Source organism: Scomber scombrus, unplaced genomic scaffold (assembly GCF_963691925.1).
Source record: "Scomber scombrus unplaced genomic scaffold, fScoSco1.1 SCAFFOLD_196, whole genome shotgun sequence".
NCBI classification, from domain to species: domain Eukaryota; kingdom Metazoa; phylum Chordata; class Actinopteri; order Scombriformes; family Scombridae; genus Scomber; species Scomber scombrus.
Window position 1 is genome coordinate 25,903 of NW_026910649.1, and position 16,598 is coordinate 42,500.

The following is a 16,598-nucleotide window of genomic DNA, read 5'->3' on the forward strand; positions in this document are numbered from 1 at the left end:
GGAGACCTGTGCCAGCACCGGGATTCGAACCCTGCTCCCCCGTATGGCAGACTGGACCAGTGCACACTACACCACAACAGACACTTACATAAACTTCATCTACCACTCCATATCACATTCTGTTTAAGACATGGGTAACCCAAGTCTGTAGGCCAGTGCAATTTTGATAAACTTCAACCCCTGAACCCTAACCCTGACCCAAGGGGAATAAGGTATTATAGGGATTAATATAACATTTTATATAACATTTAATATAACATTCTAGATTCACTTGGCATTTATGGGGTTAACCAGTTAAGAACACACAAATCCCTGTGTTGTTCAGAAAAAGTTCCGTCCGTAACTTGCAGGCTATATAAGAGGGAGACCTGAGGAGACAGCTCATTCCGTCACTGACATCCAAAGGAGAAACATCCTGTCATCGAAACACAGCAGCTGCAATTTTTTCATTTTGTTTGTGTGCTAGGCCTGAAGAAGATCCTCAACGGATCGAAACGTTGCCGACTTGCACACAATTAATATTTTGATTCAATAAACTCAGTTTGAGATATTTTATTTTATAAAAATTTCAAAAAACTACAAAAAAAGTACAAACTCAAAAAAACTACAAAAAAAATCAAAAAACAATTTATTAATAGAATAACAAAGGCTACACAACAGCAATTAAAACAAACAACAACAACAATTTCATGGGTTAAAAATACGGATACCTACCTGTGGACAAAATACTTACCTGCTACCTGAAAAAAAGAGAAAAAAAACAAACATGTATGGACAATGGACCAAGTGTCCTACAAGAAGAGGCGACCACCTACTTGGAAGCACTATGGGAACAGGGGGGATGGTGCTAACTGGGGGACGGCCCGTGCATTCCCCCTGACCTACAATGGTGGGTCGGGGGTTCTGACCCCTTTACCTAACCCTAAAAAACACAGAAAAAACACAACAAAGGGAAAATTTGGAGATTATAGGGTTAATGTTAGTTTGGGTTAGTTGTTTGTATTTTAACTTTAATTTTAAGTTTCATTTTATTACATAACATTTTTTTTTATTTTTAAACACAATTTTAATTAATACTTACCTGTTTTACTTACCTGTACCATGGCCAATTATGGTCAATGGACAGAGGTCCGTTACGGGAGGCAAAGGCCTCGCCCCAGTAATGTAGATTCGGGATTGGGATGGGGAGAGGGGGGCCCTGGGGGACGGCCCGTGCATTTCCGGTCCCTCAACAGAGGGGGCCGGTTTTGAACTTTCAACCTAACCCATATTATGCGGAACATGCCATTCATTCCGGCTTTGTGTGGCACTCAGTTTCAAGTGGAAAGGGACCATCTGCACTGGACCACAGAAACTGCCAGAGCGATGCTGGAACATTGGGCGACTTTTTTAAACTTGTAAAGCCCGTAAACCTTTCCAAGGACGGGAGGACGGGGTCCACACCCCCTTTGTCCCAAAATTTCATTGTCCTGGCCGAAAATCTCAGTCTCTCCGAGTCCCAACGGAGCCTTTTGAACCGAGGGCTCACATTTGTCCCAACATTAGACTTGTATAAAGACCAAAAAACACAGCTTCAATTGGATATTCAAAATTATCACAGACGAGTAAAGTTAGCGGCGTATTTTGGAGATATTAATAGGCAAGAACACCGCGCTTTACCGGACATTCAAATTGGGTACTGCCACCAGATTAATTACCACCTGAAATTCATAGTTTAATTAAAAAAGATCAGAAGGATTTTAATAAATATTTTAAGACTTACAGGGAAAAAGCTAATTTATCACAGGAAGAGGAGAAAGCACTCAAGGATCTAATTCATAATAAACACATTGTGATGAAGCCTGCGGACAAGGGTAGCGCAGTTGTTGTTTTGAGTAGGGAACAGTATATTAGAGTTGTTATTTTGAGTAGGGGACAGTATATTAGAGTTATTTTGAGTAGGGAACAGTATATTAGAGTTGTTGTTTTGAGTAGGGAACAGTATATTAGAGTTGTTATTTTGAGTAGGGAACAGTATATTAGAGTTGTTGTTTTGAGTAGGGAACAGTATATTAGAGTTGTTATTTTGAGTAGGGAACAGTATGTTAGAGTTGTTGTTTTGAGTAGGGAACAGTATATTAGAGTTGTTGTTTTGAGTAGGGAACAGTATATTAGAGTTGTTATTTTGAGTAGGGAACAGTATATTAGAGTTGTTATTTTGAGTAGGGAACAGTATATTAGAGTTGTTATTTTGAGTAGGGAACAGTATATTAGAGTTGTTGTTTTGAGTAGGGAACAGTATATTAGAGTTGTTATTTTGAGTAGGGAACAGTATATTAGAGTTGTTGTTTTGAGTAGGGAACAGTATATTAGAGTTGTTATTTTGAGTAGGGAACAGTATATTAGAGTTGTTATTTTGAGTAGGGAACAGTATATTAGAGTTGTTGTTTTGAGTAGGGGACAGTATATTAGAGTTGTTATTTTGAGTAGGGAACAGTACATTAGAGTTGTTATTTTGAGTAGGGAACAGTATATTAGAGTTGTTATTTTGAGTAGGGAACAGTATATTAGAGTTGTTGTTTTGAGTAGGGAACAGTATATTAGAGAAGCCAATCGACAATTGATTGATAAAAACTATTATACAAAATAGGAAAAACCGATCTATTTACAGACTGTACCTATAGTTCACGAAATATTGGATGATCTTTATAAAACGAAATTCATAACTGGAAAACAAAGAACGTATTTAAAAGGGGAAGTAGAACCCAGACCACGGAAATGTTATATTCTACCCAAGATGCATAAAGATCCAGAGAAGTGGACCGTGCCGTTTAAAATACAGGAAGACCGATTGTTTCAGATTGCGGCAGCGAAACGTATCAAACGGCAGAGTTCATCGACTACTTTCTCAATCCTCTTTCTGTGATACATATCATTTTATTGGCATTATTAAAATATTTAAAATTCCTTTTAATTCATTTTTCTTTACCATTGACAGTTTATATACAAACATTGACACCAAATCAGGGTTGAGGGCGGTTAAAAGCATGTTTTTGAAATACCCTAATAACATCAGGCCTAATGAGGCAATATTAAAACTATTGGAAATTAATCTGACAATGTTTCTGACAAAGACTTTAACACAGTTGGACAGGCACTAATCTCAAAGCATCCTTGCCTAACTGAGAAAGGCTCCTTCTCTGGATATGCTGGATGGAAATGCAGCTTGAAGAACAAACTGGCAAATCTACCGCACTCACCTAAGAAAGCTTGGATGTCCTGAGGTGACAATAAACGCTCTCAAGCACAAACCAGAGGGCAAATCAAGCCCTGCTTTTGGAATTAAAAAACCAAGAAGGTCTGAAGTGAACTTCTGTCCCCCGTTTCCTACTGGAGAATCAGAGACGAGTCTTCAGAGCGTAAGAATGGAACTTCTTTCTGATGTTAAGAAGAAGAACAACAGGGAAGCAGTAAGGATGAAAATGGAAAAGACGTTTGCATATAGGAGACAGGAAGTGGTTCGCGACACACCAATGATAAGAGACTTCCAGACGAGATGGCCAGCACTTTTTGAAGTAGACGAGGTATGTGATTTATTCTCACTGACTAACAGACTCACTCTCTCACACACATTACAAACTATTTGACAAAGTCGTGTACACTTATCCACTGGCTGCTAAACTAAATCAATTGTAAAGCACCAAGTTTCAGCTGGAAAATATTTGGAGGTATGATCATGACATTAAAACAAGGAACTTTTTGAATTGTTCTGCTCCTGTACAAATGTTACTTGATTGGTGTTCTTTTTTTTTATGAATTGCTGCCATATCACATGTTGTCTGTAATCATTCTCATTTTCAGATAAATGCTGAATTCAAACGGATCACAACAATGCCCCTGCAGTCCAGATTTCTATCACAATTAGATGTTCACTCTGAGAAACTGCTCAAACTTTTTAAAAACAGAGGAGGACAGATTGGCAGACGCCTAGGGGCCATCATTGCACCCATGGGGGAAGTAAGTATACTCTCTGGGGACGGGGTGTAACAGTTAATTGAGTGTCTTCATGAAAGAAAACTAAAGTAGCCTAGAGATGCATTTTACTTAGACAAACTCAAACAAAGCAACTTGTGCTTCTGCTTTCCTGCCTCAGGATGATGACGTGGATCTCTGCGTTTACCTGAACGAGGACCCGGAGAATCTATTGAGAGAGTAAGTGGTAAGTAGATGTTATCTTTCATATTTTATATAAGCTTTAAAACATCGACCCATTGTAATTACTTTACAGTCAGCTAACTTATAAGATAATATGGTAGTGATCTTAATAAATTACTCAATACAGAAATAAAGTATTCCCCATATGGACGTGGCATGTAGTGTAATCACACTTTGATTCTTTTTGTGCATTGTACAGGCAGCAGATGAATCCCTCCAGGAATCCATTGAGGAAACCACTATGGGTTTATATGTCTGGAAACACAGATGTCCGTGTAAAACCAGAGGACATCGGCATTGTCCTCGAGTCCCAGGTTGTGATGCAGGATTTGGACAATGTTCCCTTAGCTGCTGTTTGGCCTAATATATTCTTTGAACTTAAACTACTACTACACTAATTGTTTCAATGGTCATATTATGGAACATTGTGTGGTCATGGTCAGGCTGTGTGCTATGTACCTTAGAGCAAAAGGACAGGTGTGTATTCATGTTTATGACTGTAGCTTTGGGTTCTGCACACATCTCCCTCTGTTATCCACACATTTCTTACTCCACTCTTTGCCTATCCAACTTATTTGCTTGATTTTTTATTTTTTTGTTAAGACATGCATTATGGCACCTAGAGTTTGAGGTGATTTTTGTTAATTGGAAACAAGCCAATAATTTTTTCAGTGTTCACATTGTGGAACATCGCGTCCATCATGTGTTGTATGTACATAGATGAGTTTTAATGTGTGGTCACTGTTAACCAATCATATTCTGTCTTTGTTGAGAAAAAAAAGGCTATCCAACTATCCAACATGCATTGTTTCATCTGCCTCTTCTAATATGATTTATTTAAGTGGGAGTTTTTATTTTTCCACTATTTTCTTTAATCGAACTGAAACAGACTACTACCCCGATTTTTAGGGTTTGGGGTGATTTTTCTTTATTGTAAACACTGATACACACTCACACACTCACACACCATATTTTCTACACTGCCTACCTCCTTCAATGTTCTAATAAACATAAATGGACATTTTCAATTAAATAGTGTTTACTTTTTCCACAGAATTGTCAATATGTGATTTACTGTACATTCCCCGGGTAGTACACAGCAAGTTGTATATTTAGTCATTATGGATGTTTATTATATGTTGGTCTATTGCCACATGTCCTTTTTTAGTTTCAGCTCGATTAAGTGGGGGTGTAGAAATTAATTTCTTAAATGACCAATCATCTTATAAAAGTAATTTAAATATTTAAAGTATACCTGATGTGGGCTGGGGTTTGGGGTTGTGTTATGGTGTTCCTTTTTCTGTCTCTCCTGCAGGGCTGGCGGTGGTTTGGGGGCGGGGTTGACCTACTTGTCACAGGAGCAGGGAACAGAGCAGAGCACACCTGGTTTCAATCTACAATCACCACCACTCCAGAAAAAGCCTGGTTCACCTCCACGCCCCTGCCAGATGATTCAGTTACCAAGCCACGGTAGAGCTATCAACAGCAGCAGTGATCTCTTTGTGTCTGACCTGATATTCACCTGCTTCTCTCTGTTTCCCCCCAGCCTGTGTCCTTGCTACCAGCCTCCAGCCTGCAGCCTCCAGTCCCCAGCCACCGCTGCCCGCTACGCCACCTGGAGTGGTCCGTTTTTTGTTCCCTTTTGCCCCAGGAGGGAGTCCAGTCCGATTCCCCACTTCCAACTACTGCTATTGTCCAGCAGCACCCTCCGTTTGCAATAAACCTGTGTTTTGAACAGTTCCCCTGCCTCTCCTGCCTCTTGGGTCCACCTTGCTTAATCCACAACAATACCAAACTTAATAGTGTGCACTGTTGTTAAACTTCAACCCCTGAACCCCTGACCCCCCAACCCTAACCCTAAACGTAACCCTGACCCTAACCTATAAACCAATTAGGGAGAAGCTCAACTTGTCCTTGGCAGAAGTTAAAGCACTTCGAGAATTAGAAAATGCGAAACATGTTGTTATAAAGCCGGCTGACAAGGGGTCAAAAGTTGTCGTAATGAGTAGGGAACAATATGTGATGGAAGCTGAAAGACAATTAAGTGATGCAGTATACTATAAAAAAATAGACAAACCCATTAGTTGATACAATATTAAATAGTTTAAAAAACAAGAAATTCATTAATGAAAGACAGAAGAAATCACAACCTAGGGAAAGGCTTTTTATATTCTTCCAAAAATTCATAAGGATCCTAATAGTTGGACAGTTCCTTTTGAAGTGCCGCCTGGGAGACCGATTGTTTCTGATTGTGGAAGCGAGACGTATTATACTGCAGAGTTTTTGGATTATTACTTTAATCCGCTTTCCACCAGACATCCTGCCTATGTCAAAGACACGTATCATTTTATTGAGATGGTTAAGGGTTTATGGATCCCGTCCAATTCATATTTTTTTTCCATGGATGTGGAGAGTCTTTATACGAATATAGATATTAAAAATGGTTTAAGTTCAGTTAAAAAGTTTATGGCAAAGTATCCTGACCCCAAACGCCCGGATGAAGAAATATTACAATTATTAGATATTAATTTAACCAGGAATGATTTTAGTTTCAATGATAAATATTATTTACAGATTAAAGGTACGGCGATGGGGAAGAAATTCGCCCCAGCCTATGCGAATATCTTCATGGCGAACTGGGAGGAAGAAGTTTTTAGGAAATGCCAAAAGAAACCATTTCATTATTTACGTTATCTCGATGACATTTGGGGGATTTGGACGGGGTCCAGGGAAGAGTTCCACGAGTTTGTGGATATTTTAAATTCCCATGATATATACTACACCTCCACCCAACCCTGAACCTCCACCTAACCCTGAACCTCCACCTAACCCTGAACCTTACCATCAACCTGAAAACTGAATTTGACGAACAAGAAATAGTTTTTTTTAGACACCACTGTATATAAAGGGCCAGATTTTGAGGAGAAACATAAATTAGATACTAGAGTGTATTTTAAATCAGTGGACACGCATGCTCTACTATACAAGACAAGTTTTCACCCTCAGCATACATTTCGGGGAATCATAAAGTCTCAAATTCTTAGATTTAAACGACTTTGCACGCATGAGGAGAATTTTATGGCGGCAGTCAAAATTCTGTTTCAAGCATTGCGTCATAGCGGCTACACAAGATCATTCCTGAGATTGTGTTTTAGGACATTTCAGTTAAGGAGAGATGGGGATCATGGGAATCTGATTCCTTTGATTGTTTCATTTTCTTCTGTTAGCCGAATGCTAACTAGTAAGCTGAAGTCAAATTTTGATAGGTGCTTAGGTACTTCAGGAATACTTACTAATTCAAAGGTGATTTCGGCTTACAGGAGAAATAAGAATTTAAATGATTTTCTTGTTAGAGCCAAGTTACCGGCAGTGCAGACGCAGAAGTCTCAATTGTTGGAAGCTCAATTCCGTAAGTTACGGTTCGTACGGAATAGTTCGGATAACACAAGGTTTTACTCCCCGATCTACAAATTGTGTTTATATTATATTTTGTGCCAAATGTGACTCGAAGTATGTCTGGGAGACAAAAAATTCTAAAAAAAATGTATGGGTTAAAGAAAGGGTTAAAAAAGGATGGCATATAAATTAATTACTACAAGGGATAAAACATCAACATTCTGTTACATTATTGTATTTGGGTAGGAAGGGGTTAAACATTCATGGGAGCTGAAAGACTGAATTGGCAATTTAAGGGTTAATCAATAAATGATTAATATACAATACATTTCATTATAATTCGCAGGTACGATACAATTTCATTTGGCATAGAAGGGGTTAAAACACAGTTTAAATTACACACACGAAATTCCGTGAAGCCAACAGAGCGTCTATAAGAGAGGTCTGACCGCACAGAGCTCATTCTGTGTTGGAGCAGCTGAACCTATATAGTTATATAGTGTGCAAAGCCTGAAGAAAGGAAACGTTTTTCTTTAGCACACTCTTCCTTTGTTCATTACTTACACTTTTATTTACAATATAAAAAAATAAAAAATAATTAGTTAAATCAAATTGAATTATTTTTCCTTTCCCACTTTTGGGATTTCGCTTTTTGTTGTTCTTTTTCTCTCATCCTCACCATGGAGGGAGTATGGACGGAGGTCCGTTATGGTCGGCGCCGTAAACGGGCCGGCCGTCAACCATGGGACCAGGGGTATGGACGCCCATGGGGGATGGACAGTGCACGTGCCTCCTCCTTTGGGAGCCGGACCAACTTGATCCTTCCTCCTAACCCTAACCCTTACCCCAACCTGCGCAAATTGTATGCAGGGGTGAGGATGGTACACCGCCTGCAAAATGTGTCCCTTAGGTCTGGGGCTCAAGACCCCCGCATGATTTCGAGGATGGTGGAGATCCTCGCAGACATGATTAAGCCTGCGGCTCCTACTCAGCGGACAGTGGACCTGATCACTGGTAAAGCTAAAAATTGGGGTCACACTACCCGTTTGATCCTGGAGGAGCATTACGAGGCAGGCATCAAGGACTTGATGGAGGAGCTTACTGGGCTTCTTACCCCAGAGTGGAAGACTGCTTTCAAGGTGGTGGTTCGTTGGGCTAAACGAAACCTCCCTCGCATCACGCAGGATGAGATAGACCACGCAGAGGCCCTGATCACAGCGAAAATTGATACTAGGGATACTGCCCAGGGACAGGGTCCGCAGCAGGTCGAGGTTCCGACCCAGACTCAGGGTCCCCAGAAGCCACCTGAGTCTAGGAAATCGGTGGCTACTATGACCGAACAACCTGATCAGGGGCCGGATGGTCACCAGGAGGTTCCATGGTTTGAATCCCCCCAGGAACATAGCTTGACACAGAGGGATGCCATTACAGCCAGAAGGGTCCTCCCTGAAGAGGACCGGAAGACAGAGGAGTCAGATGACTCGGAGGAGTCAGAGGCAGTGGACATCCCCATCCATGCCTCCACACAGGTGGACTTGCAGGCTCTCTTTGAGGAAGACCACTCTAGAGAGGAGGAATCCAGGGAAGAGGGAAATGTTTTGACTCCCCAGACCTCGGGACAAGATGTTTCCCAGGTCTCTTACGAGGACCAAGAGGAGGATGTCTTCGAGGAGGGTTAACCCTAACCCTTTGAACATTTCACTTCTCCTGAGCCGCAGAGGTATAGGGTGTACAGGCACCCTAATACACAGAGAAAACTCACTGATTGGGACCTGGTGGTCCACAGAGAATGGCTCATTATAGGAGACTCCAACCTGTGCAGCTTCCCGGACTTCTTCAGTGTGAACCTGCAGGTAGAGAGCTATCCAGGGGCCCATTTCCGCTATGCCCAAGCCCTTATGGAAAAGACCAGTCCAAGGAAAGACGTGGTGGTGGAAAAGATCATGTTGTCATTTGGGATCAACAGCATGGGGAACAAGTCAAAAGAGACTACGGTGAAGAACTTGCAAGGGGCTTTAAGGTCCATTAAAAGGAAGTTCCCCTATGCAGAAATCTATATTCCCCTGGTTAATTTCTCTGCGGCCCTTCCCGCAGAGGAAAAGGAGAACCTCCAGACTCTCAATGAGCACATTGAGAGAAATATGCCCTTCATCCCCCTTCTTCCGAACGATCTCTTTGAGACGGAATGGGATTATTTGCATTGGACTGCTGACACAGGGAGTGCCATGTTTGACCACTGGATGGCGACTTTAAACTCCCGCTCCCCCTAAGTCCTCAGAGAGAGGGGGTTGATGGATCGCGGTCCCTTTATACACGGGACGTTGTCGTCTTGGCTAAGCAATTCAAGCTTACAGGACCACAACGGAGCCTTTTACAGAAAGGCTTGTCTTTTATACCTTTGATGTGAGCAGGGACCAAAAAATAATTACAATTAAACATTGAAAAAAAAGGGTTAGGGTTAGGTGAGCTGTCTGAGGTCCCGTCCGCACCGCCGCTGTTTGTCTTAAGAGTGTAGTAATGCGACTGCTATGGAGTAATGGTACAGTACAGTGAACCCTCGTTTATCGCGGGGGTTACGTTCCAAAAAGAACCCGCGATAGGGGAAATCCGTGAAGTAGAGACCTTTATTTTTTTACAGTTATTATACAATGATCGTATCCAGTGTGATGTTTTTTTTTCTGCGGTCATTAATCCACAAAGTTAATGCAGACTCCATCCTTACCACGGTCTTGTTGCGGACAGTTGCAACCCTTTTTGCATCCTTATTAAAACTTATTGCTGCTGTCGTCCTTATGTTATTTTCCTCCTTTATGGAATGAACGGAAGATTCATTAATTCCGTAATGGCGACCTACAGCCGCATAGCTTCTACCTTCCTTTAGCATGTCCAGAAGTTTACATTTTTCTGCGATAGTTAGCATCTTCCTCTGCCTTTTGGGCCCGACTGCAAGTGCCTTTGTCGGTGCAGAACGTTTTGTCGACATTATGGGTTTTAGAGAAACTTGAAATTGCAAGAGAATTAGCAAACTTCAATTTGGCAAGCGGTTTTACGTACGTGCACATATTAAACCATAACGTTATTGACACACAGGTAGAGAAGACGCGGAGAGACTGTTTAGCCAATCAGAATGCAGAACACAATGCATGATGCAAATCCGTGAAGCAGCGAGGGTTCACTGTACTACAATCTTTATATTGTAAGAGTCTGCAACACATGAAATACTAATTTAGTGTCCGGGTCTGTGGCTGGCTGCCTGCCTACAGCTCGGGGGTATCGGTGCCGTTTCTTACATCTACTCCCCGTCCGTCTCGTAACTGGTCACTTGGTCTTGTAATGAAATAATGCCTCTTCAAAAAAAATGTAATCGTTTGTAAGTCAAACTTCTTGTCTTTAATACTTGTTTTTAAATTATTATTTATTTTGTTTAATACTTTTTTTGTCTTTTCTTTATATTTAGTAATGAAATAAATTAATTCTTCTTGTTCTTAATGAAATATAATTAATGAGAGACTCTGTAAAGCTGAGAGATGTTCACCCTTCAGCAGCCAGCTCATTAATGAGCGACGGCCGAGCTTCTCCTGTATTTATACTCTCAGTGGAGCTGAAGTCACGAAACGAAATAAAACCCTGAAAAGAGTCTCCGGTGTTTCTTATAGGTTTAATGTAATGTGGTCATAATATTATGTTCCACTATGAATGTAAATATGTATCTTGACAATTTTAACCCCTTATTTGCCAAATAATTAATAATTAAAGTTTAATCCCAACTATTTTTAAGGTTTTTAAACATGAATTCCACTTTAGGATTAATAAACTAGGGTTTTAATCAATTAGGGTTAATTCTGGGCTGGGCTTGTTGTTAATAGGGTTAGGAAAACAAGAGACCATCATCTCTGTTATAACACAGTCACTTTTCATTTAGGCCCACTTTACACGACAACGCTCCCGGGTGAAACCGACAAAATATTTTATCAGATGTTTCGATCAGACGGCGTTTTGGGGGCTTAAAAACGCAAAAAAATGAACCCGCCCTCCAGAGTGGAAATCTTAAAAAACGCTCCACCGTCACGTTCCCGTCTGTAGTCTGAGCTGCTAACCCTAACCCTTCCTTCTGCTGATACCTGTCTGCTGCAACGGGGCCGACAATGACAGAGGAGGAGAGAGAAGTGGATTTCCTGCCCATCGCAGTGCTTTTAATTTGAAGGAAATATTCTCCATTGGATTCAAAATCATTTCGAGTCAAATTGATGTTTAGTAGCTGTAAGAGCTCTTTGGTCTTTTAGAGTCCGGATTCAATATTAGTGTACAAGCTGTCAACGTCCATAGTGAATAGAAAAGAGTTTGGTGGTACATCATAGGTGTCCTTAATGTAACTTTCATGTTTGATCGACAGTGGATTCAAGTAATAATCAACTATATAAAAGGTACTCAGCTGTATAATAAGTCTCACTGCTACAGTCACAGACAACTGGCCTTCCAGGTGGGTTAGGGTTAGTGGTCTCTAAGGATGAACGTGGTGGTGTAAGCCCAGTTTTTCGCATTAGCATCAATAAGCATCATCGCGCTGTCGATGGGCGCAGCTGGCTTTATGAAGTCGGATAAAGTCTGTTTCATCCTTTTAATGGGGGGGTCTGTAAATGATGGACCGCTTTAATGAGTTTATATAGGATACGGACCTTTAATGTAAAGTCTGGGTCATCAGAGAGCGTAATGTCTCGCTGCCGTTCCGTTCTGGATGCAGGGTGTTGTCGACTTCCGGGCCGCTGTGTCGGGGCTCGGCGCTGGGGGCTGTAGGTCTGGCCCAGAGTCATTACCTGCTCCTCTCCTTTGGAAGCGCTGGTCACGTTGAGGCCGTTGGGTGTTGTAGTTGGGCTGTGGGAAAGCCCGCTGTGATGTGCTGTGAGTATTACGGTGGTATCGTGCATTTTCAAAAGGTGCAGGGTCGGCCCGAGACGGGTACCGGACCATGAGGCATAGGAGCGTCTATAGCCGCCGGCCTGTTGGTTGCGCCGTGGATAGGAGCTGCACCTTGGAGGTGGAGGCGCATTATTCCTGCGTCTCATCCGTCCTCTCCGGTACTGCACCGTGGACCAGCCGTCATGTTCGTCATCGTCGGCCATATTAGGAATTATTAGCTGTGATGCTAATCGAAGTAGCGTGAGTCAGGTGGGAGGGAGAAATAGATATTTCTTACCAAAAAAACTCCGCTGAATTCGTTTTCCGTCAGAACAAGCTTTTCTTCTTCAGGCAACTTGTACCAGGAAACTTTATACTTTTCTCTTTCTTGAAGTGCATCGGACCAAGGTGGGATGTTTAAAGAGAGAGTTCAGTGGTATGCATGGTAGCATACTTACCATGATGCTACTGTTGCGTTTGAAGACACGCTTCAAAGTTTCATCTAAATCAAATTAATTAGAATTTGGAAGTTAACATCCGGAAACTGAAACCCTAAATTCCAGATTTACATTTATCTAATTTTAACGACCACAAAACAATATAAATACATTTTTCAAACCGTCAAAAGTGCATGAAAACACCAACTTAGCTGATATTGATACCTTTAACACAGACACAACACAAGTTGAGCAAAAGCAGTCGACTTTCAACACTTTGTGTCTGATAAAAATCAATAAAATGGAGAGCACCTACTCGGCCGTACGACCACATAGAGACTTGAAACTGATATTACTGAAAGCCGGCTTCCCCACGATAGAGTGAGTTGACTTTGGTGGATCTAGACCAACAGGAAGTGCTACAAAATTGATGGTAAAGTCCAGGAGGTTGCCTGAATAACATTAGATTAAAATATGGTGGAGGGAAATGTTCCCGCCACCGCATTTCCATCTAGAGTTGAAATATGAGAGTGGAGTTGTATTAGCATAAAGTCCTACATGAAGGGGGAGACTTGGGGTATGGTTGTGTTCGTCTCTTCGAGGTCTTTCAGAAAATGTGCTTCAAACTCTTATAACTCATACTATGACTGACTTTGCTCCAGAACAGCACGACCCAGATATGTGGTAGAGCTCTTTGAGATGTGTGTTTCTCCCCCCGCCTGCTTACGTTGAGGAGATACTTTAATGAGTTAAACTGTCCCATCCCCCACCCTGCAAAAAGGCCAAAGATTCAGCTAGCTGTCCAGACCGGACTTTTTGACCGTCGCCTGATCGAGCTGATTTTCACATATGCGACAGACCTTGTCTCTGAAATGTTGTTGATTCCCAGCGCTGATCCTAACCCTAGGCAAGGGCAAAGGTCATGTGGTCCCAGCTACATGTAGGTGGGCCCGAGTGCTTTTCTTATTATTCCAGGTGCTTGCGTTCCCACGTTACGGGACCTTAAAGTTTGGAAGTTTGGCGCCCCCTAGCGTCCGTATTAAAAACGGTTCAAGTCCAGGAAAGGTACAGCCGAGTCCTCCTTCGCCGGAGCTTTCCGATAACGTGTGTTTCGTCATCCTACGACCTTGTTGAAAAATGGACCCATCCCCCGGCCCTGATGGAGACGCGATGGGCGGATCGGAGTTTCGTGCATGTAGACCAACAGGAAGTGACAAAACATTGATGTTAAGTTTCAGGAGGTTGCCTGAATAACATTAGAGTGTTATATCCCGAACCCACCTGAGTACAGGAAATAACATCTACTCTGTTAAAAGTTCACACACATTTGCGTCATGCTGAACATCGTCACGTTTCTTTACTGATGGTGGCGACCGCCGAACTCACTCCAAGGTTTTCTGAACAGTTGACGGCTCTGAACGTTTTGTGTGATTTGAGGATGATTTAGATTTTAAAACAGTATTAATAAACCAGAACACACAAGAATGCAGCTTAGTGAACTAATGTTACTAACCCTGTTAAAAACCGTAGAATATCATCACTGTCATACTTCCTGTAATAAAGAGTCTCATCAGTGGCGCTTTGGGTTGGGTTAGGGTGAGCTGCCCTTTGACCTCTGGATTAACCCTTGTATGGGTTAGGGTTAGTACTGTATGTGGCCCATGTTGACATAAATGCTCGACGATTAAAAACGTGATAATAATGCCCCAATATGCCCCCCCCCCGCACACACCTCTCTTCCTTTGTCAACGTGAACACGCAGAGCGTTGCAGCTGCAGTGCACACCCCCCCTTCCTCCAGCCCACCCCCCCTTCCTCCAGCCCACACACCTCCCCCCCTTCCTCTAGTGCAAACCTGCAGCCCACACCCCCCCTTCCTCTAGTGCACACCTGCAGCCCACACCCCCCCTTCCTCTAGTGCACACCTGCAGCCCACACCCCCCCTTCCTCTAGTGCACACCTGCAGCCCACACCCCCCCCTTCCTCTAGTGCAAACCTGCAGCCCACCCCCCCTTCCTCTAGTGCAAACCTGCAGCCCACACCCCCCCCCTTCCTCCAGCCCACCCCCCCTTCCTCCAGCCCACACACCTCCCCCCCTTCCTCTAGTGCAAACCTGCAGCCCACCCCCCCCTTCCTCCAGCCCACACACACTAACCCACCTGTATGTAGAAAATAACACTGCTCCCGACGGTCTCCTCTCAAGCCAGCAGCGCCCCCTAGTGGTCGGGCTCTGCTCATCACCGACCCGGTCATCCAGTCTTCAGAACACTTCCCAATATTCTGCAACTTTTCAGCCTCTTCAACACGAAAATTCAATGTCATACCAAATAAAGCCAATACAGTTATTTGCAATCATTTGCGTTATTTTCCCCACTTCACCAAAACATAGAAAGTTAAGACTCCCCCCCCTTTAACGACTGCTGTAGGGCGACCTGTTGTTGCAGAGTTCAGACTTATGATCTATATTACTGAAATCAGCCTATAAGACACCACCCGGGTGTAAGGTCTGTCCCTCTGGCAGTAAACATGTCTCAAGACATAAATAAACACTCTAACTGTGGGACATAAATACTGTCCCTTGGGTCGCGCTTCTTTTCTGACATCTGACACAGGACCATCCTCACAGGAGAAGCAGGCCTGGGGTTGGGGGGTGTCAGGTGTCAAGAATGAAGCGCTCCCTGTGCAATTTACATGTGGCTGTACATGTTGTTGATGCTCTAAAGGAGGGAGCGCTTGGTTCGAGGCAAAGCAGGCAACTGGCTGATGTCAGAGTATACGTGTTGGAAATCAAATGTTCCTGTGGATGTCGGTGCTCTCGGTTAATATCTCATCACCAGCAGAGTTCACACTGAGAGGTCAGTTAATGATTGAAGGTCAGCTGGTGACTTATTGACTGAAGTTTCAGACAGACACGGCTCCAGGGTCCAAACCTGAAGTTTTTCTCCACTTTGGCTCCTTTACTCTAACTCTGGTCTTCCTCATCACCTCTACCTGGACCGGTCGCTCAGATAGTTACTCCAGACTCTATCTGGATCTCGGCCTGTTGGCCCGGAGCGACGGGTCCACACCTGATACTGACCGACATCCTCCGATAAACCGTCTGCAGGTGAAGCAGCAGACAAACATCACTTCACAAGACTAACTCATTCATCCGTTTATTCTCTGGAACAACACAACTTGAGGACCAGGACCAGAGAGTGATTCAGGGGTTCTGGTTCAGCCTGCCACTGTAGCTATGGGTCCTGGGAAGGCGGCGGCTCTGGATGGCGGCTGGGGCTGGGTGATTGTCGGCTGCTGCTTCATGGTGACAGTCTGCACACGAGCGGTGACCAGGTAACACGTGTTTGTACTTCTGGTCTTGTGGGGATCTTTATTTGGCAGATTATATTCCCTGACCTGAACCTAAAGACCCAATCTGAACCATTACAATGGGTTATATTCCCTGACCTGAACCTAAAGACCCAATCTGAACCATTACATTGGGTCAGGGTTCCCTCATTTCTAAGGTCTTAAACTAACAGCAGTTCTCACACATGTTGCTGGAAGTGGTGAAAACTGGTTTGATTGCATGAAAAACTTTATCTGTGAGCAGGACTCAGCACAGGTGGAGCTGATAAAGGGAGGGCACAGTGTGTGTGTGTGTGTGTGTGTGTGTGTGTGTGTGTGTGTGTGTGTG

General features: G+C 43.0%; 1 protein-coding gene across 1 annotated transcript in view; it reads left to right on the forward strand.

The window, feature by feature from the left end:
* Positions 1 to 16,157: 16,157 nt before the first annotated feature.
* The window catches only part of LOC133977162 (monocarboxylate transporter 12-B-like), a 9,340-nt gene continuing 8,899 nt past the window's right edge, over positions 16,158 to 16,598 (forward strand). The window contains exon 1 of the mRNA XM_062415294.1: positions 16,158 to 16,255. Coding sequence (XP_062271278.1) covers positions 16,158 to 16,255 — 98 coding nt within the window. The remainder of the gene's footprint in view (positions 16,256 to 16,598) is intronic.